Below are 21,329 nucleotides of genomic sequence, written 5' to 3'. Positions count from 1 at the left end.
CGATTAGATTGCACGGTGCCACGTGCGCCAATCTGATCAAACAAGTGACTAAAAAGTGGCACGCTCGTGTAGTAATTGTCCACATACAAATGGTACCCCTTTCCAAATAAGGGTGACACCAAGTCCCACACAATCTTGCCAGCTCTCCCTATGTAATCTGGGCAGTTCGGAGGCTCTATGTGACTATCTCTTCCCTCGTAAACCTTAAAACTATATGTATAGCCTGTGGCCCTGTCACAGAGCTTATACATCTTGACCCCGTATCTGGCACGCTTGCTGGGAAGATACTGTTTGAAAGACAAGCGGCCAGAAAATTTAATCAGGGACGCCTCAACGCAGACAACTTGATCGGGAGTAAACAAGGCTGCAAAATTATGGTTGAAGTGGTTTACGAGGGGCCGAATTTTTTAGAGCCGATCGTATCCAAGGTCACCACGAGGACGACAGACTTCATTGTCGTTGAAGTGCATGAACCACAAGATCTGATCATATCGTGCCCTGGCCATGGAAGCAGAGAACACGGGCGTATTGTGAATTGGGTCAGTGAACCAATATGACCGCAACTCACTCTTTAGTTACGGCCAATGAGGAGGGATAGGCCTAGAAAGGTCTTAAATTCGGAAACCATAATTGGTTTCCAATCTCTGGCAAGGGAGGACGACTGGAGATTAGCGGCGATGAATTGACCAGCATACAAATTACTTTGGTCCACAATATATCTATAGAGATCTTCCGTGAAAAACAGCGAATAAAAATCAAGTGACGTAAAATTAACCTAAATTCCGGGTTGGCCAGTGAATGGGGGAAGTACGGGTGCTGCAGAAGTGGTGGGCTCCCGATTAGGTTTGGCAAATTCTGCAGGAAGGACACTATGGGCACGACAGGCCTATCTTTGTCTACTTGGTGGCAGTGGGACACTACTTGTGCTTGCCACCTCGCCAGCTTGAACTGCACTTATGGAACTCGCCACGTTACAACGTGATACTGCAGTGCTGGATGTACGACCAGTGTGTACTAGGCCGCTGGTGCTTGCCAGTTCACCAGAAGGATGAGCGGCACTAGTGCTTCTCTGCTCCATATGAGAGCCCTGTGGTTCTTGCACCTCAACAACAGCAGAAGATCGGGGTCTGGTATGCCTGACGTTGGCAGGGACCACAACTCCATTGTCAGAGTTATCTGTCATGGAGCCGCTGTGGTCTACAGGATCCTATTCTGAGCCTGACTCTGACAGATGAGTGACTTCCTCTTCACTATCTGTCATGCTCAGAAATATGTAGGCCTCTTCACTAGTGTACCTTCAATTTGCCATTTTGGGCTCTAAATTTACTGGTACACTAGTGAGACTCAGGAAAAAAGCTCCTAGGCTGTCAGCAATTGTATCAAACGCTACAAAAAAAACTGTTAGCGATCGCAGGGATCAGGCCTGACTCTGCGAATGCTGCAGTTATGTGTTTTGTAAGTGATAGTGATCGATCGATACTGCACTTGGGTGAAGTGGGCGGAGGGGCAAAACGCAGGTGCTAGCAGGTATCTGGGCTGATCCCGCTAACACTGCGTTTTTGGGAACCTTAAACTGCTGGGGACGCTAGTATAGATCAGATATTGATCCGTTCAGACACTATACCACTAAGGGAGGTGTATGCTGCGTGCAAGGGTGTTAGCGCTACTGGCACTAATCTGACTCTGCCTGGGGTGACGCAGACCCTAACTGACCCTAAAACCTAACTGATATCACCCAGCGGGCGATCAGGGGGTTAAACCTTTATTGGGTAATAAATGGCTGGTGCCCTGACGCTATAAAAAAACAAACTAACCAGCGTCACCCGTAACACAATATGGTGATCACTGGTGATGGGGTGAAAGGGTTAACTAGGGGGCAATCAGGGGGTTACAACCTTTATTAGGTAGTATATGGGGTACCTGACGCTACAAAAACCTGACCATGAACCTAACTAACAGGCTAACTAGCGTCACCTGCGACACTAATATGGTGATCAGAAAAAAGATCGCTTAGTGACACTGGCGACGGGGTGATTGGTTTAAATGGGGGAGATCGTGGGGTTAAACCTTTATTAGGGGGGTTAGGGGGGTACCCTAGACCTAAAGGGGCCTACCACTAACAGCCCTAACACTTATAACGGTCACAAAATGATACCAATGCAGTGATCAGTAAAAAAATGAAAACTGCTATTGGTGTCACTGTGACAGGGGGTGACGGGAGGTGCAGGGGGGGTGATTTGTGTGCCTATGTGTATTGGTGTTAGTGTGTTGTTGGTGTAACTCACTCTGATGTCTTCTCTCCTTGGGCGCAGTAACGAAAAGGCCTCACGAGGAGAGATGACATCACTTCCTCTGCTTCTGTTTACAGTTTCAGAAGCAGAGGAAGCTTCTCATTCCTCAGGAGCAATCGTGAGGGAGAGGCCATGAATCAGTGGCCTCCCCCTCAAGATGCATCGCTCCTGGAACGATGCCGACCGCCTCGAAGGGGAGTAACGTATGGGTACGTTACTCTGCCTGCCCGTGCCATTCTGCCGACGTATATCGTGAGGCGGTCAGCAAGTGGTTAATCAAAATCCTTGAATATTTTACAATACTTGGCAGATAATTTTGAGTTTGAGTGTGCACACTTTTTTTTATTATTATTATTTATTTATTTTTATTTATTTATTTTTTTTTTAGTTGACGCTTCTCGAAGGCTGCATCACTGTTAATGGTTCAGTTGCTTACGTTGCACAACAAGCATGGATATTAAATGCAACTCTTAGGGACAACATCTTGTTTGGGAAAGAATATGAAGAAGAAAGGTATGTGCAAATGTTTTAATTTTTGAAAAAAGAATACTTTGTTTATCTTTAACTCATCAAGATTAAACAATGTGCCTCACATCAAGCAATAATTTTGTTCCTGTGATAGTCACTAAATTATAGTTAAATTCTGAGCTTCTAACTAGATGTTTTAATAGCTATTGATTGCTTTCACCAGGCTAAAATCGCCCTTGTGGATGATTTTAGTTAAAAACAGCAGCAGTAGCCTAGTCGATTTCTAAGAGCTGCTAGAGACATTTGCTTAGGGCGAAGGAAAATATTTGGTAAAATCTATTGTACTTTATGATCTTATGAACAGACATCTTTGCAGAAGATTAACCATATGAAATCTATTTAGTTTAATAGTTTCTTCCTATTACGTAACTTTTTTTAGAAAGTCACTAAGGCTTTGGTAAAAAGATTTGTGTATACCAAGTGTGTACTCTGAGAATACTTTGGCTACCATTACTGTACACTTCTGAAGCTACTAATTGTTTGGATGGCATGCTGGTCCAGTGGTTTTAGTAATTTGAGTGCCTAACGTGGGGTTATTGCCTCTGTTTGGTAACTATACCTAGATTTTTGCATGATTGCTGTTGAAATGTTTGACTTAAATAAATAAAAAAACTCCTCTGATATCAGTGGCCTTTACCAACCATTTCTGTAGTGCCTGATAAAACTTGCACAAAAGCTTTGTGGAATATTAGACATTTTTTGTTACAGCAAAACTCGCTGGTGGTATTTTTTTTGTGGGGGGGCAGCAGCAAACCATTCCCCTGAAGTTGCCACCCTATATGTCGGTCGGGTCACGGCTGTTGCATCTCAATTGGGAGGTGCGTTTTGGGGCTTTTTTTAACTGGCTAAAAATGCAACATAGATTTTTTAACACCACAACGGAAGCGCAACAGACCAGTGTGAAGACATGCATAGAATTTAAAGGGATGCACTTCTCTTGAGCTTTTTTTGCGCTAAAGGTGCTGATATTGGCTGACAAATTCATTTAAATTCATGATAATTAAACAGTTGAATATAATACAATTATAAAAAAATATATATATTGTATATATTTTTTTTAAACTGCCATTTTCGGTTTCGGCCAAGTGCATCCTGAATTTTCAGTACCAAAATTTCCATTCCGTGCACCTCTAGTCTAAACAGATCATTTATTCCACTTTCACAGCCTCTTCGGTACAAATAACCTTTTTTCCTTGGGCCTGGCCTCCCCACAGTTTGGCTATCACTCTGAAAATGTGGCCAAGTGGTTTGTTTTAAATGTAATCTAAAGTATGCTGGGACTATTAAATTCATTGCCAGGAATGAGCAGTGACTGTACACTTTATGGCCCATACAATACTTTCTAGGGCACAAGTAAGACGTTTTTTGGCAAAACCGCTACTAACTTGTATTTTGCGGCACATTTGTTCCACTTTAAGTCATCCTGTATTTCAAATCTGTGCCTTTGGCAGAAATTGGCTGACACCACAATCTTCAGGTAATAAACCACTACCTTGACTTTATCCTGAATAAATTTCATAATACGTTTTCCCAAGTCATCTTCCACAACGGCCTTATGAGAGAGTGGCTCCTCCCAACTAGCACAGGAAAAACAAATCCACGTTTGTATAAAAGGACAGGCACTATGCATGGTCCCTCAGTTATTGTGTGTCCTCTGGTCAGAAAGGTTTACCGGACTTTCTTTTTTCATCTGTCAGGCCTTCGTGCTAGGTGGCAGGGGCCTCCCAGGCTAGAATCTGGTTCCCCTGGGAAGTGTCCCTAGGCAGATGGAAGGTTTAGCCTGGGCTTCCCTGGGGGTCGCCCAAGGGAGGGAATGCTGGAGGAGATGGAAAAAGGGGCCAGCTGGGAATCTAGCCCTGAAGAGGGACGACTCAAGGAAAAGGTAGTCGGATTCAGAAATTCCTTTTTCCTTCTGATGAGACAGAGGAGCTCTTAAAGCTAATTTATGATCCTTTTAAGCTGGAAGAAGAAACAAATTATATGCAGGGTTACATACAAAAGTTCAATAGTTTTTCCAGTTCATGCAGCATTGAAAGATACCATTTTACAGCCATGGAAGGAGCCCGTAAAGAGTTTTTCTCCCTAGGAGCCTCAAAGGGAGATTTACATTTTAAAGAGGACGCTTCACTATGGGAGAAGTGTTCTAAACTAGATGCAGACCTGTCCAGTGTAGCGAAGTGTTCGGATTTGTCCTTTGAAGACGCAGGATCGCTTAAGGATGCTATGGACAGGAAGGCAGAAGGCTACCTTAGGAAAGTATGGGACGAAGGAGCAGTAAATTTCCAACCTGCCATTGCTTCTACCTGCCTTGCCAGGACCCTTGACCTATGGTTAGGTCAGCTAAAGATTTTACTGGAGAGATACCCCAAAAGAAGAGCATCTGGATTCACTTCCGGTACTTCAAAAAGGCGGTCGCCTAGATCGCTGACTCTGCGGCCAAAGCAATCAGATTTTCTGCCAGATGCTTGCTTTAATCAATCAAGGAGGGTGATTTGGTTGAAAACGTGGGCAAGAGACACCTCTTCCAAGGCAAAGTTATGCTCTCGATCAAGAAGCTACTGTGTGTAGTAGCTCACCCACATGTTACTCTGAGGGTGTATGCCATCTATACTTAGACATCTGTACACACTCTTATAAAGTAACCCCCATTAGAGGGCCTGGTTTGATATCTTAGACTGGGATAGCAGGTGCCGAGTTCTGGTGTACACTACATACCCCAGGCACAGTCCTATTCTCTTACAACCTGTGCCCTTAGTTATCAGGTAGCACCACTTAACCCCACTTTTTGTTTCTGTTACTATCTAGAGCTCCCTTTTAGGGAGCCCTATTAGAGGAGGCAACCAACTTCTTTTGTTATCCTAAGCACGGCCCTTTTCTATCTTTTTATATAAAAGTTATGCTCTCTGTCATTCAAAGGAAATGTAGTCTTTTGAGAAGATTTTGATTTGGTGTTGGAACGTTCATCAAACAAGAAACAAGGTTTTCCGATTTCCAAAAAACAATACAAAAAATGGCTTCGTCCTTTTAGGAAATGGGGCCAAAAAAGGTGGCAAGCAAGATCAGAAAAAGCCATGGCAAAATAGAAAACAAAAGGGAAAAGGGGGTTTTCTGTTTAACCCCGTGCAGCCTAAAGAAAAAGGGCAATGACTTGCCCGGTAGGAGGGAGGCTGGGGGCCTTCCTAACAAATGACAAGCCACTTTAACCAATGCATAAATCTTAGACCTAATTGCCGGGGGTTACCACATAGAAGTCAATCAGGTCCCCCAGATCGGTTTCTGGTAACACAACTACCGAGAAATGCAGACATGGTAGCTGCCATAACCAACCTGCTCCAAGAAATGATGGACCAAGGAGTCATATCCTCACTTTTACAAAAGGAAAGCAAAGGGGGATTTTACTCACATCTTTCTAAGGAAAGAACAGTCGGGCAGATTCAGGCTCATTCTCAACCTAAAGATGTTCAACAAAGCAGACAGATAAAAAAAATGTAATATGGAAACCATCTTTACGACAAGAGAACTACTGACTCAAGGGGTATTCATGGCCACAATAGATTTAAAAGATGCCTATTTACACATTCCCATCAGGGAATGCTTGAAGGTTTTTCTAAGGTTTGCAGTACAAGGCCCAAAACAATCTACTTCCAATTCAACAATTTACCTTTCGGGCTAGCATCAGCTCCAAGAATATTCATGAAGGTGTTAGCAAAAGTGCTACAGATCTTAAGGATGGAAGGGATCCTTATAATACCATATCTAGACAACCTACTCTTATTCGCAAAAACGCCAGAGGCATTGGAAAGGTCTTTAAACCTAACACAAAACCACATTCAGAATCTGGAGTAGATTTTAAACACCGAAAAAGCTAATTTTCTCCCAGCATAGAAAGTTGCTTTTTTGGCGTACATAGTGGATTCACTAGAAGCAAAAATCTTTTTACCGAAAGAGAAAAGGGAAACGCTGATGGCAGAAACTGACAGGCTCATACTGAATCCCACAGCATCCATCAGGAAGTTGAGGACTGATGACAACTGCGATTCTGGCAGTGACTTGGGCCCAGGTTCGCATGAGTGTTCTTCAGAGGTTCATGTTATTATGGGACGGTCACCAACAATTGCTAAACAATCTGATGGAACTACCAAGTCAAGTGAAGGATCCTTACAGTGGCGGCTGCAAGAAAAGAATCTGTGTCTGGAACGCTGCTGGACACAGGTGATTCCGCTAAGAATTACAATAGACGCAAGTGCTTGGGAGCTCTCACAGACCACCAGGCAGCGCAGGGAAAATGGGATCAGTCCTGGGGCAAAAAGTCTTCTAATGCGAGAGAGCCATCTGGGAAGCCCTACGCAACTTTGCATCCATCAAAAAGTGAAGGCATGTATTAATCCTTTCAGACAATATTGCTGCAGTATCCTATATCAACAGGCAAGGAGGCACGCACTCAGCAATCCTCAGAGAAATAGCGGGGGTCATTTTTTCCTGGGCAGAAGAAAACGTTCTTTCCCTTGTGCAATATATGTCAAAGGAAGGTTAAACTCATTAGCAGATTTTCTGAGCATGAAACAAATCTCTCACACAGAATGGAGTCTGAACAAAGATATGTTCACGCTAATCGCTCAAAACTGGGGCTATCCTGAGATGGACCTTTCTGTTTGTTCGAAAAAAAAACGTGTAAGTGGGGAGTTTTTTGTCGTTACACAGGGAATCTGAGAAGTTTAGGGTTGGATGCGTTCGTCCACCCCTGGTCAGGGAATCTACTATACACATTTTCCCCCCTTCAGGCTCATGCCGATAGTCTTACAGACGATCCAAACTACAAATGCAAAGGTCATTGTGATAGCCCCGTTCTGGCCAAAGAGACAGTGGTTTCCTGCTCTCCAGAACCTCTGGATCACAGACCCCTGGAAACTTCCAGTAAGAGAGGACTTGCTAGTACAAAAAGAATTTCTTCACTTGCTACTGGGCTGTCTTTCTCTGACCACCTGGCTACTGAGGAAGAATTGCTAAAGAGCAAAGGCCTGTAAGAAAAAGTGATCTTTACTATATTGGATAGTAGGAAAAAGTCCACTAATTATATCCAAAATTTGGAAAAAATTCTGCAGCTGGCGGAAGGATAAGGGTAGGATATTCGGGTCTGTCATTCCAGCCATACTTGATTTTTTGCAGGACGGTACAGGTCTAGGTCTTGCTCCCAGTACTCAGAGTACAGGTGGCGGCACTCTCCAACAATCTAGACCCGAGATTAGCGGACAACACTCTGATAAAAAGGTTCAACAAGGCAGTCTCTAGGAAGAGACCTCCTCAACAAAGGAGATTTCTCCCTTTGGATCTATTGGTAGTATTGCAGAGTTTTACAAAAGAACAATTTGAGCCTCTAGAAGAAAGCTCTTTAAAACTTCTAACTTACAAAATGGTACTCCTGGTAGCCCTGGTGTCGGCCAGGGAGAGTAAGTGAGTTACAAGCATTATCAATAGCTGAACCTTACTGCTCCATTTTTCCTGACCATAGTCATTTTGTCAATGGACCCAGGGTTCCTACCTAAAGTGTCCACCGATTTTCACAGGACATAGTAATTTCCATCCTTTTGCGGGCAAGCATGCAATTTAAAAGAAGAACATTTTCACAAACTGGATGTCAGGAGATGTCTGTTATGCTACTTCAAAAGAATGGAGATTGGTACCAAATCTATTTTGTGCTGTACTCTGGTCCTAGGAAAGGACAAGGAGCCTCAAAAGTAACGATCACTAGGTGGATGAAATCCGCTAAGGAGAAAGCCTACTCCATAGCTGGACTGCAAGCGACCCCAAAACTCAGCACGTTCCACTAGAGCCTTAGCCACCTCCTGGGCAGAGAAAGCAGGGGCTACCCCGATCCAGATCTGCAAGGCAGCTACCTGGTCAAGTTTCCAGACTTGCGTAAGACTTTGTCTGGAACGTCTGTCATCTACCGACCAGGCTTTTGGGAGAAAAGTGCTTCAAGCAGTAGTCCCTCCCTAACTGGTATTATTTCTATGATGTCACTCTCATATGGCTGTCCTGGAAGATGACTTGGGAAAACTAAGTTATTACCTGTTAACTTGATTTCCAGGAATCTTCCAGGACGGCACTGTTCCCACCCTATTATATTGTGATAATGATTGTTAGGGGTATACGTTATAGGCCTTCGGTTATTTGTTATTACTGAGGGACCATGCATAGTGCCTGTCCTTTTATACGAGCGTGGATTTGTGTTTCCTGTGCCAGGTGGGAGGAGCCACTCTCTCATAAGGCCGTTCTGGAAGATTCCTGGAAATCAAGTTAACAGGTTTTTAATTTTAGTTTTCGAATGAATTTCTGCTGGCAAGATACAAAGACCCCAAGGTAACCGAACGCCCCCAAACCAGAATGCTCCCTCCTTTGTTTTGCAGGTGGGAAAGAATATGGTATTGGGGTGCAATACTTGTTTTCCTACAAACCTAACTTTGCGCTTTTGCTTTCAAGAGTTCAACTTCCCTGTATCGTCCATAAACAGAACAATGGGCAAGAAAAAGTATGAAGCACCTAAATAAACTACATGATTTTTTTTTTTTTTTTTTTGTTCTTTAAGGGCAGGGAACCTTAAAGACAGGCACATTCTGATCCTGTGACCTTGATTGATTCAGTGATGCTGTACGGCATTCACACCATTTGTCTATTATGCAGTCTACAAAAATTGGACCACATTTTAGGCACTATCATGCAAAAATCCAATCATCGGCTATATGACGATAAGGAGTTTTAGATTCACTAAATTCACTGACTGCATTCTTATTCCAGTTTCAAGGACTCCTTAAATAAGTAAACCCATTGCTCATTTGGCTGTACTACTAATGCAGATCGTTCTGCACTCCTGTGACCCATTTTCAGCAGACAGCAGGCTGACATCTGAGCCGGTCCAGGCTCTGTAAAGATCGTGACCATATAGTGAGGATTCGTCCACATGCCTGGACTGGCACTCGGCTCAGCCTCCCAGCAAGCAGCTGAGAGATGGAGCCTGCCGCTACCACCCCCTCCACAGCCCAGCGCTACAGTGATTGCGAGGGGGGGGAGAGAGACAGAGAAGAGAGCACTGAGAACCGATCGATCAGCTGTGTTTAATTGCTCGGTCCTCAGCCTTAGAGCCTTAAACCTTACCTAGGTGGATGCAGCATCAGTCCAATGCTGCATCCACCTAGGTAAGTATGATTTTTTAAAAATTCCCATATTTCTCTTTTAAACCCAGAGGGAAAAAGCATTTTCAAGAGAGTTGAGCATTGGCAGTCTACTTAATTTTTGTTTAGTACAGGTCTCCTTTAAATCATGTGTTCAGTATTTTCATTTGAAGGTATGTTTTTCTTTATACAGGGCAATGCATTCATTGTGTACATATGTATGGGATGAGTTCATTGCATACCTTTTTGGGTTTAATGTCCTAAGCTTTAACTGGAATTGTGAGAAGGCAGTAATTTGAGAGCATTAACACATACTGCTGCTAGGTGGAAATCTGTGTTTTAGCTAGCAATGCCCTTGTTCCCCTGCTTCCTTAAAAGAAATAGCTGGAATAGAATTTTGTTTTCGTCTGTCAGCCACATGAAATATATTTGCATACAGATTTCTGAAGTATATAAACACTACCCAGTGCATTTTACATTCTGTAGTATATGCTTAGCACCTGGTTTTTGTATTTTGGACTTAATTTGTATTTCTTGCTCTAGGTATAACAATGTGCTGAGTGTTTGCTGTCTAAGACCAGATTTGGCTATACTGCCCAACAGTGATTTGACTGAGGTTTGTTTTGTAAATTATTTGATATTTATAGTTGTGTAATTTCCCAAGCATTTCAAGATAATGCATCGAAAGTTTTCACCCCTAATGTCTGTAAGGTGCTGAAGTTTTAGATTTATTCCCACCAAATATATGATATACACAAGGAGAGATTTATGAAACCTGGAGAATGCAAACTCAGCTTCTAGGTTTTATTATCAAAGCTTAATTGAGCAAGCTGAAGTTAGAAGCTGATTGGCTACCATGCACAGCTGCACCAGGTTTTGAGTGCTCCAGTTTTAGTAAATCTCCCCCATAAGTCTTTCCTATGTCTCTTTGCGTTTGTGCACAAAGGTTTGGGAGACCCTACCCTATAGTGTGCCACAGATGTATTTTATGAACTTTTTTTCTCTCAACAATTGTCACACAGTACCGCCATCCCCTTAATATCCAGTTAATAATCTTTTACTTCATTTTCTTTACTTCACGGTCCCCAGTACATTGTTGGTCAGTGTGTTGCAGTGATTACCTGCAAATGATGGTCCCTGGACGCAGACTGTCTGCGCCTAAGGCCGATCATCATCGGTTAGTTGCTGCACGTTTGATTACATGCTAACAGTCCTGATAGGCTGCAAGGGCTGTCAGCCTCCCAGTGCTTTTAATAGTGCTTTCTGCTTGCAGCGGTTTGGAAGAGATGCTGCTGAGTATTTCACGGGAAATCGTAGTTGGCCCCATAAATAAGTGTGAATGAGGCCTTCTAGTCTGGGGGAAAAAAATTAAGATAAAACAAAATAAATGCTAAACATCCCAAAATAAACACTTTCCTAAAAACATTGTACACTTTCAGATATTTTTGTTTTAACTAGGCAATAGTGTAGTTCTATTCCCTGTGTCATTTGTTGCCTTACCTTATAATGATGGGCTCACATGTTGTGGCTGCAGTTTGTAGTGTCATGGTTGATTGCCCTCAATCCATGCATTTAATCCACCTAGCTTGTTCCTATATGCTAAAGAGATGGGAATCTTTTCCTGTCTCTGGGTCACAATTTATGCTTCACCATCACAAATGTGGGCGCTCTAATGTGAATAAAGCCTACAGACAGAGGTCAAAAAATTAATCAGTGCAGTGCCAGGCATCATTCCTCATGTTTAAACAGCTGAAACTGAAATGTGAAGGTTTACTCTTGTAGGATGTGCGTACAGACCAACAAAGACACCATATTGCATCAGTTATTTTAAGGCAAACATTCATGCAGTTTTTAACCCTTAGTTAATTGACTCAAAGAGGAATAAAGTGTAGAAATCCTGTGTTTCACAAGCATTCTTTCTTCTATATATCACTAAATCGGGGGTTAGGAGAACGAACTCTGTACTTGCACTTTTTTTCCCCATTTGGGTGTTGACTGCACTTGAACTTTACACAAGTGTTTTTAACATTAGAAAAATTCTTAAATTAAAAAATTCTGTTTCATACACATGCTTTCTTCCTCTATATGGCTAAAGTAGAGGTTAGGAAAGGGAAGTGGACTTGTCTTTGTATTTTTCTCTCTACTTTTGGGTGTTGAGCGTTCCCCTGTCAGAACCCAAAGGCACAGCAGGAGAAATTGCTGCAATAACATCACTTAGAACAGCGATCTCTCAGTGTTTCTGCGTTCAGCTCATTGGGTTGAATGAAAAAAAAAAGACAGTGTATCAGGCATTACGCTGCTTACTTTCAGATGGGTTAACTCAATCCATATGGCAAAGTCCATTTTACCCTTTTAGCCATTGCCATTGTTGTAAATCAAAAATGTTTTTGTTCCTATTTTGCAGATAGGAGAGCGTGGAGCAAATCTTAGTGGTGGTCAGAGACAAAGAATTAGCCTGGCAAGAGCTTTATACAGTGACCGCAGCATTTTCATCCTGGATGATCCTCTTAGTGCCTTAGATGCCCATGTGGGCAACCACATCTTCAACAGTGCCATTAAAAAGCACCTGAAATCTAAGACTATTCTGTTTATCACCCATCAGCTACAGGTAATTGGAAAAGCCATGTGAGGTGCAGTTGATCACTGCTTCAGTGGAGTAGCCTGAACACGCAGTCGACTTATCACATCATTTGTCACTCTATGCCTTCTCTGATGCTTTTTTCCTCCAGTACCTTGTGGACTGTGATGAGGTTATATACCTGAAAGAAGGCTGCATAACGGAGAGAGGAACACATGAGGAGCTTATGAAACTGAATGGAGAATATGCTACAATATTTAATAACTTTCAGCTAGGAGATGCACCTCCTGTTGAGGCAAGTTAAGTGTTTGTGATCATTTCTAAATGATGTATTTTCCTATGTTAGTGGAAGATGGGAATAGATAATTACTCCTTGTGTTTTACTAGATGTGTAATCCAGATATCTGCTTTGTCATCTTTTTATTCTGTCAGGTTTTTATCCTGTGTTTATTTTTTTATTTATTTCACTTTATATGAGGCAATTCTTTTTGTGCTTGGCAGTCATTTGGGAACCTCAGAATCTTTTGCTGTAATAAACAGAAATTATTGTATTAACCACTTGACCGGAAAATGTACTCCCCCTCATGACCAGACCATTTTTTGCGTACGGCACTGCATTACTTTAACTGACAATTGTGCAGTCGTGTGACACTGTACCCAAATAAGATGTATGTCCTTTTTCCCCCACAACCCCATTGATCACCTCTGCATTTTTATTTTTTGCGCTATAAACAAAAAAAAAATACTATTTTGAAAAAAAAAAAAAAGTTTTTTTTTTTTCTGCTATAAAACATATTCAATCTAAGAACTGAAAATAAAATAAAATTTCTTCATCAATTTAGGTAGTATTCTGCTGCATGTTTTTGATATAAAAAAAAAATCCCAATAAGTTTATATTAATTGGTTTGCGCAAAGATTATAGCGTTATTTTTTTACTAGTAATGGTGGCGATCAGCGACTTATAGCAGGATTGCGATATTGCGGTGAACATTTTGACACTAACTGGCACTTTTTGGGAACCAGTGACACTAATACCACGATCAGTACTAAAAAAAAATATGCACTGACACTGGCTGGGAATGGAGTAACTGTGTGCCTAGCCAGTGTTACTACTAAACTGTGGGAGGTTCTTTTACTAGGGGAAGACATGGATTCTAGTCCCTGCTTCGCAAAGACACAGAATTCTTGCCTCCCCCCCTGTCAGAACGGCGATCTGCCTTGTTTACATTGGCAGATCCTAGTTGTGACGATCAGCGGGTGCCGGCGAATATCAAGTCCGCAGTACCTGCCATCGGCTCCTGCTGTGTGTAATTACAGCGGGAGTGAACCAGCAGTGGCGTGCATTTGCGTCCCCTAACCGGAAGTACAGGATAACATGTATATATATATACGTGATTCTGCGCACAGCTGCTGCCTTGTAGCAGTTTTACTGCTATATTATTATTATATTATACAGTATTTATATAGCGCCAACAGTTTATGTAGCGCTTTACAACTTGAGGGTAAACAGTACAAATACAATACAATTTGATACAGTAGGAATCAGAGGGCCCTGCTCCTTAGAGCTTACAATCTAAGAGATATAGGGTGGTTGCTAAGTGGTTAAAGCAGACGTTCGCTATAGTTACCTGGTTGGAGGTATCCAAATCCATTGAAATACTTTCTTTCTTGTAGGTGAGTCTAAAAAAGAATGTGAGCACTTCATTGAAGAAACCTTTGGACAAAGGCAACAAATCCGGGTCTGTGAAGAAAGAAAAGGTTGTAAAGAAAGACGAAGGTATAAGCACTATTTTGCTAACCATCTATAGATTTCTTATCAAGTATACTAAGGCTGATTTACTATAGTAACTGAGAATCTTCCCACAAAAAATTGTGTAATTTTCCACTTCAGTTATCCAATTCCACGAAAAGCCTCTGCACAAGATTGGGTAATGAAAGTAAACAGGAATTTGCTTTTCGCATAGTTGGGTAATTGAAGGAAATATTTCAACAATTTTTGAGTGAAGATTTTCAACTCCTTCAGTAAATCGGCCTCATTGTATATGGACTTCTATCATTATTAGCAACACAACATTTACATTTGTCTAAAACTATCTTTGGGAAAAAAGTGACCCAAAGAAAAATGCTTAAATGGTCAGTGTAGAAATAAAAAGTAAAATAAATAAGAAAAACAATTTAAAGCGTCCTGCCGGGCTCGTGCCCAGAAGCGAACGCATACGTAAGTTGCGCCCGCATATGTAAACAGTATTCAAACCACGCATGTGAGGTATCGCCAGGATCGTTAGAGGGAGAGCAATAATTCTAGCACTAGACCTCCTCTGTAACTCAAAACTGGTGACCTGCAAATTTTTTTAAATATCACCAAGATTTTTAACTGCCAAAGTTTGTGACATGCTGGGTATCAATTTACTCGGCGTAACATTATCTTTCGAAATATAAAAAAAGAATTGGGTTAACTTTACTCTTGTCTTACGGTGTGACATAACATATTGCAATTACCGCCATTTTATTCTCTAGGGTGTGTGGAAAAAATATATAATGTTTGGGGGTTCTAAGTAATTTTCTATCAAAAAATGATTTTAACTTGTTAACACCAAGTGTAAAAAATAGGCCTGGTCCTTAAAGTGGGGTTCCACCCAAAAAAAAACTACATGAAAAATCCTAAAAAAAAATACAAAAAAAATTTGTATATTTTTTTTTTTTTTTTTACTCACCTCTAAATGCCTGTTGCTAAGGGGTCCCTCGTAGTCTGCCTCTTCCAGTGCCTGGGCTGGTGACATCACTTCCCCCTCAGCACAGGAAGGGCTCAGCTCTGCTCCCTCCCTCCTGTCAATCATCTGGGACCCATTACAGGTGACTGAGCGGCCAATCACGGCACTCGGCGCCGCTCGCACATGCGCAGTGGGTGCCAGGCTGTGAAGCCACAGCCCGGCGCCCACAGTTGCAATGCCGGCGCTGCTGAACGGAGGGGGAGACGAGCGGGGCTTCGATCCCCCGCATCGCTGGACCCAGGGACGGGTAAGTGTCCAATTAAAAGTCAGCAGCTGCAGTATTTGTAGCTGCTGACTTTTAATTTTTTTTTTTTTTCACTGGAACTCCTCTTTAAGTGGTTAAAAATCGCGTGCGCCGGTGATATTCCAAATAAACAAAACGCACTCCAAAAATCTCAATAGGTAACGCTTTAACCACTTCCCCCGGGTGGACATCATGGACTTTGAGTGGAGATATTTGAATGATGCCTGCAGCAACAGGCATTATCCAGATATCTTTTTCAGCCAGCGATTCCCTATGTTGTACAAGCCATCTTAGCAGCTGTTTAACCACTTGATTGCTTTTACAGGTGGTGGGACGTCAGTTTAACCACTTAAAAGAGAAGTATGGGTTTCCTTTTTTTGCTTACATCATGTGAGCTGCTGATATCTAAAAATTTCTCCAGCCCTCTCAGAAGTGCCCCCATTCTGTTAAAATCGAGCCAAATACCTGTGGGAGGGGCTACAGACTTTCATACAGTGTAATAACGACAATGGTCTGGCTCTTTAGTCTGGATCCACCCACTTTCCTGTCATTTTGCTTGATTGATGTCCTCTCTCTGCTCACTCCCAGACTTCACAGAGCGTAGCTGTTCCCCCTCCCTTCTCCTCCGCAGCATGTTTCAGTGGTCAGAAGAGTCGGCAGAGATAGGAGCACTTCAGTCAGTGACTAAGATAGGAGAAGTCACTGATAGTGCTGTGTATGTAAATGTCCTCTACATATTACTATCTACCAGAGTGAAAACAATATATTTGTAAAACAGAATACACATATGAATGTGACAGCACACAGGCATTCTATGCGTTACTGGTATAGTAAAATGAAATCAGAACTAACATTGTGAATGAATCCTTTTATTGACTATCTGGATTTTTATATGAGACAATGAAACCTTCCATTCACATCTACTTGTATTTTCATACTGAAGCCCAGAGCTCCTCAGACATGGACAGAGCTTTACTCCCCCATAATTGGTGTATTACCTAGTACCCCTATAGCAATAATGTTCCCTTCATTGTAAATGGAGCCATCACATGCCATACAGCGACAGAGGGATCATTTGTATGTACAATAAAGGAGACTCTGGGGTCTTATCGGGGGTCACTTTAGATGTGGGGGAGGTGTCAGTCTCCTCTCCTATGTATTGTACACAGGTATGCTCTCTACACATGGCACTGTGTGCATTCCAGAGAACAGACACAGGGCACAGGTCACTACGCTCCTTATCATGTCTCCTCTTCTGATATAACACAGTGCTACATGTAGAGAACTTACCTGTGTTCATTTCTGGACATGAGAAGTGACTCTCCTCCCAGTCGGCTGGAGAAGACGCTGATACAGACTTTGAGTGAGGGGACAAAGGGGGAGGGAATTCAGAGGACACAGGAAGGAACATCAAAGCCCAGGAGAGAGGAGAGCTTGCAGATAACAGCCAGAGAAAGGTGAGGATTTCACTGTAACACAGTCTCTGCTTCCCGGTTTTAGCTTGGGTCACACTGCCATGGAAACAGAGGCATATGAAGAGCGTGCTCGTTCTAGATTGCAGCCTGGGTGTGCACCTCTTCACCAAACACACCCACATGTCCTCCAGAGGGAAGGAGTGAAGGAGGGGCTGGATTGTGGAGATGTTTTCCACCCCCTGGAAACTTTTGAACTGAGAAAGAACCATTAGAGGCTGATTCTGGGATCTTCTAAAGACTATTCTGCAAAAACTAAAAGGCTGAGGAAAGTAAGAAATGCAATGCAGATGAGGGTAGCATGTACTACCTATTTTTGCATTCCCACACTTCTCCTTTAAAGTCTAAGCCTTTTTCAGACACTTGTTGCTTACAAGTTAAAATCAGTATTTTTTGCTAGAAAATTACTTAGAACCCTCAAACATTATTTATATAGATATAGATATAGATATATATAGATATAGATAGAGGTATATATATATATATTTGTTTTAGCAGAGACCCTAGAGCAGGGGTAGGCAACCTCGGCCCTCCAGCTGTTTTGAAACTACAAGTCCCATGAGACATTGCAAGACCCTGACAATCACAGGCATGACTCCTAGAGGCAGAGGCATGATGGGATTTGTAGTTTCACCACAGCTGGAGGGCCGAGGTTGCCTACCCCTGCCCTAGAGAATAAAATGGCGGTTGTTGCAATATTTTATGTCACACTGTATTTGCGCAGCAATTTTTCATATGCAATTTTTTGGGAAAAAATACACTTCAATGAATTAAGAAAAACTTAACAGTAAAGTTAGCCCAAGTTTTTGTATTATGTGAAAGATGTTACGCCGAGAATCGTGATCTTTATTCTATGAAAAAAAAAAAATCGTGATCCTCATTTTATCCAGAATTGTGCAGCTCTAGCGCACTCCCTGGGTGTGCATCTGCACATGTGTGCAGGGCAACATGGGTTATGGCAATCTTTTTATTTTTTTTTAAATGCAGCCACCTACTGTGTGAGATTGGCAGCTGGGGAGCCACTGCATCACTTTCAAGCCCACAGCCTGCTTAACAAATGGATCACAAGCTGATGGCTGCTACTGCATTTGGTGCATATGTGATACCAGTCTTGGATGCAGGGATTCAGATTATTAGTTTTTCCTGTAACCGTGATGGCCACGTCTGTCAATTTGAGTTTTGTCTGTAAGAAAGCCAACAACTCATTTTTAAATCATGGTGTATTCTATTTTCCACAGGTCAGCTTATGCAGATGGAGGTGAAGGGCAAAGGATCAGTACCTTGGTCTGTTTATGGCACTTACATACAGGCAGCTGGAGGTCCATTTGCCTTTTTGATCATCATGGCTCTGTTTGTGCTCAATGTAGGAAGCACAGCATTTAGCAACTGGTGGTTAAGCTACTGGATTAATCAGGGCAGCGGGGTAAGTGTTCTTACTTTCAACAACTTTGAATCAAACCAGCTCAATCTCTTAGGCTTAATGTACTTGGGTCTTTTTACAACCTCCCCTGAACAATTTAACGTGACAGATAGCATACGACGTTTACAAACGTCAGTTTTTCCTTGTTTACATGCTGCGCTTGTGTTTTAGGAGCGTTTTTAAAAATTACATTTAAAAAAAAAAAAAAAAAATCTCCATTAAAAACGCCTGTAAACGAAAGGCGGCTAAACTCAACCACCTAGAAATGACTATAAACGACCCTGTGTACATGTACTGATAAGATAACACAGAGGAGACTTCAGGGGCAGCTGAAAAAAACGACCAACTGCTCCTAAACGTCCATTTACCAGCAGCAGTGTACATGAAGCCTTATTCTAAATTCTTATACACATTACACCACAATGTCCAAGGCGAGTCTGTAGAGCAGATGGAATCTCCCCTCTATTTAGTAGTAATATCTACCATCTAACATTCTTGTCTCCCCACTTTGAATCGGGTTCAACATGGCTTTAGCTGCCTCTCATGAGATAATGGCAGCATAAATAAACATTTACTTTAAAGTTTTTAAAATTAAAAAACTCCTAACCTAACAATTTTTAGTACATATTTACTGCACTAAAAAAGATTATTTTTTCCTAATTTTAAAGTGATACTAAAGTCTCTTTTTAATAAAATTAAAAAATAACAAACTTGTTATACTTACCATCTCTGTGCAATAGTTTTGCACAGAGCAGCCCAGATCCTCCCCTTCTCGGGTCCCTTGCCGGTGCTCCTGGCCCCTCCCTCCTGCCGAGTTCCCTCACAGCAAGCCGCTTGCTATGGGGTAGCCGAGCCGCTGCTCTGTGTGTCCATTCAGACACAAGGCTGCAGTTCTGCCCCACCCCCTCTCTCCCCTCATTGGCTCACTCACTTTGACAAAACCGGGAGCCAATGGTGCCACGCTGCTGTCTCAGCCAATCAGGAAGGAGTGTCCCGGGCAGCGGAGACTGTTTTGTAACATCGCTGGATCGAGATGGGCTCAGGTAAGTATTGGGGGGGCTGAGGGAGGCTGCTGCACACTGAATGTTTTTTATCTTGATGCCTAGAATGCATTAAGATAAAAAAAACTTTTGATTTTACAACCACTTTAAGTTATACGTAAGGTTTCTATCAATTAAAAGGCTTAAAGAGACACTGCCACCTTTGCACACGCAAAGCAACAAAGATGGACTTTTTCAGGCACCAATTATAAAAAAAATATATATAAACTTTATTAAACACATAAGACAAAAAAAATCATAAAAATGTTGCAAATAGAGTGCAAGAAACTAGCTAGATTTCTCCAATATAGGTCATGTAAGTCAAAGGCATAACAATACAGGAGTATATCCCTGTATTGGGTTATAGTATGCAAAAAAAGCTCTATATGTTTTGCAAGTGATTGCTTCCTCGGGAGCTTGTTAATTATTCTAAAGGAGAGAGTAACACAGGCAATCATTAACATTAATAATCTTGATATAAAGTCTCAAAAGTTTGCAGGGAGTACCGAAAAGCAATCAAAGGAGTGCTCCAGACAGGGCATGCATGTGGTGACGTGCATCACACGTGGGGACGTGCCTAATAGAAACGTCTTAATGTGTGTTTGCAGTTTGCTAAAGTAATCTTGCTGGAATTTTTTTTTTTCCAGCAGGCTGGACAAGTTTTTGCTTAAACCTGCTCCCACCCCCTTCTCTTATTCAAACTACCCTTTTAATGGAAAATGCTTATACTTGCCTATTATGAAGGTCACATGATCTCCCCATCGACCAAATTCAAGGGAGAGGAGAGATCACAGAAAAATGGCTAAAAATGCCTGGGCAGTGATGTCGCCTATAGACTTGCTATTGGGCATCCATTGTCTGCTGTCCCTCCTCACCCCTGAGCTGATCACGTGACCAGATGGGAGCACCCTCCAGGATAGGCAAGTATAAGTGGGAGCAGGTTTAAGCATAGTTGGGAAAAGCCTGGAATTCCACTTTAATATCCAAAAGTAACTGTGCTGTGGGGCTCGCCCTGCACTGCAAGGTTTAAATACCTGTTTTTGTCTAGGGAACCATTAAAACGCACAACTCCTCCTCCTCCACAATTATGCCTCTGTGCGACCATTACCCTGAAGCCATTCTGTTTACTGCTCTGCCAATCTTAGGCACTCTGTCATCAAATACAATATAGAACAAGCAGGGCGGAGCTGGGGGTTAAAGCCTTACTGCAATCGTTATAATCAAATTTCCTCTGAGTTTGGCTTTAAAATGGTTGTAAACATTTACCTGTACCCAGTGAAATGACTAGCCTAAGGTGATAAACAGATCCTCCTACAGAAGTCCTCTTACATAAGTTGAGCCTGTTTATTTGCAGCCATTTGTCCTGTACATCCTTGTAAAACTTAGAAATTAAAAAGATTTTTCACAGACTCACAAAGCAGGGGGCGAGGAGCTGCATATACACACTGCACTAGAGCTCTGAGAGCTGATTGAAGGAAAGGGACACACTCCCCTTCACACAGGAACAGAGCTGTGGCTGTCAATCACAAGCTGTGTACTTGAGATCCCTCCCCTGTCACCTTTTTAGCTCTCCGTGTCAGGAAAACTTGTCAGAAGTAACTCATGCAGATAACAGTGGAACTATACAGCAGGAAGAAATGATACTTAGTGCTTTGGAGAGAAGTAAACACTAAAGAAATATGGGCTTTGCTCAAATTGTATGTCCGAGGTTTACAACCGCTTTAATGAACAACTATTAAAAAAAGCTTTAAATAGTATCCCTAACAGACCAAAAAAAAAGTTAATTTTAATGGCTCTTTCATGCAACAAAATTACT

General features: G+C 42.0%; 1 protein-coding gene across 3 annotated transcripts in view; it reads left to right on the top strand.

Annotated features, from left to right (window-relative positions):
• The window catches only part of ABCC5 (ATP binding cassette subfamily C member 5), a 207,397-nt gene that overhangs the window by 128,773 nt on the left and 57,295 nt on the right, over nucleotides 1–21,329 (top strand). For all 3 annotated transcript variants that reach the window (XM_073626551.1, XM_073626552.1, XM_073626553.1), the window contains 6 exons: nucleotides 2,680–2,804; nucleotides 10,532–10,604; nucleotides 12,393–12,596; nucleotides 12,718–12,861; nucleotides 14,241–14,343; nucleotides 18,292–18,476. In XM_073626551.1, coding sequence (XP_073482652.1) covers nucleotides 2,680–2,804; nucleotides 10,532–10,604; nucleotides 12,393–12,596; nucleotides 12,718–12,861; nucleotides 14,241–14,343; nucleotides 18,292–18,476 — 834 coding nt within the window. The remainder of the gene's footprint in view (nucleotides 1–2,679; nucleotides 2,805–10,531; nucleotides 10,605–12,392; nucleotides 12,597–12,717; nucleotides 12,862–14,240; nucleotides 14,344–18,291; nucleotides 18,477–21,329) is intronic.

This window comes from Aquarana catesbeiana, linkage group LG04 (assembly GCF_042186555.1).
Source record: "Aquarana catesbeiana isolate 2022-GZ linkage group LG04, ASM4218655v1, whole genome shotgun sequence".
Classification (NCBI taxonomy): domain Eukaryota; kingdom Metazoa; phylum Chordata; class Amphibia; order Anura; family Ranidae; genus Aquarana; species Aquarana catesbeiana.
This window is presented reverse-complemented; position numbering and strand designations above follow the sequence as displayed.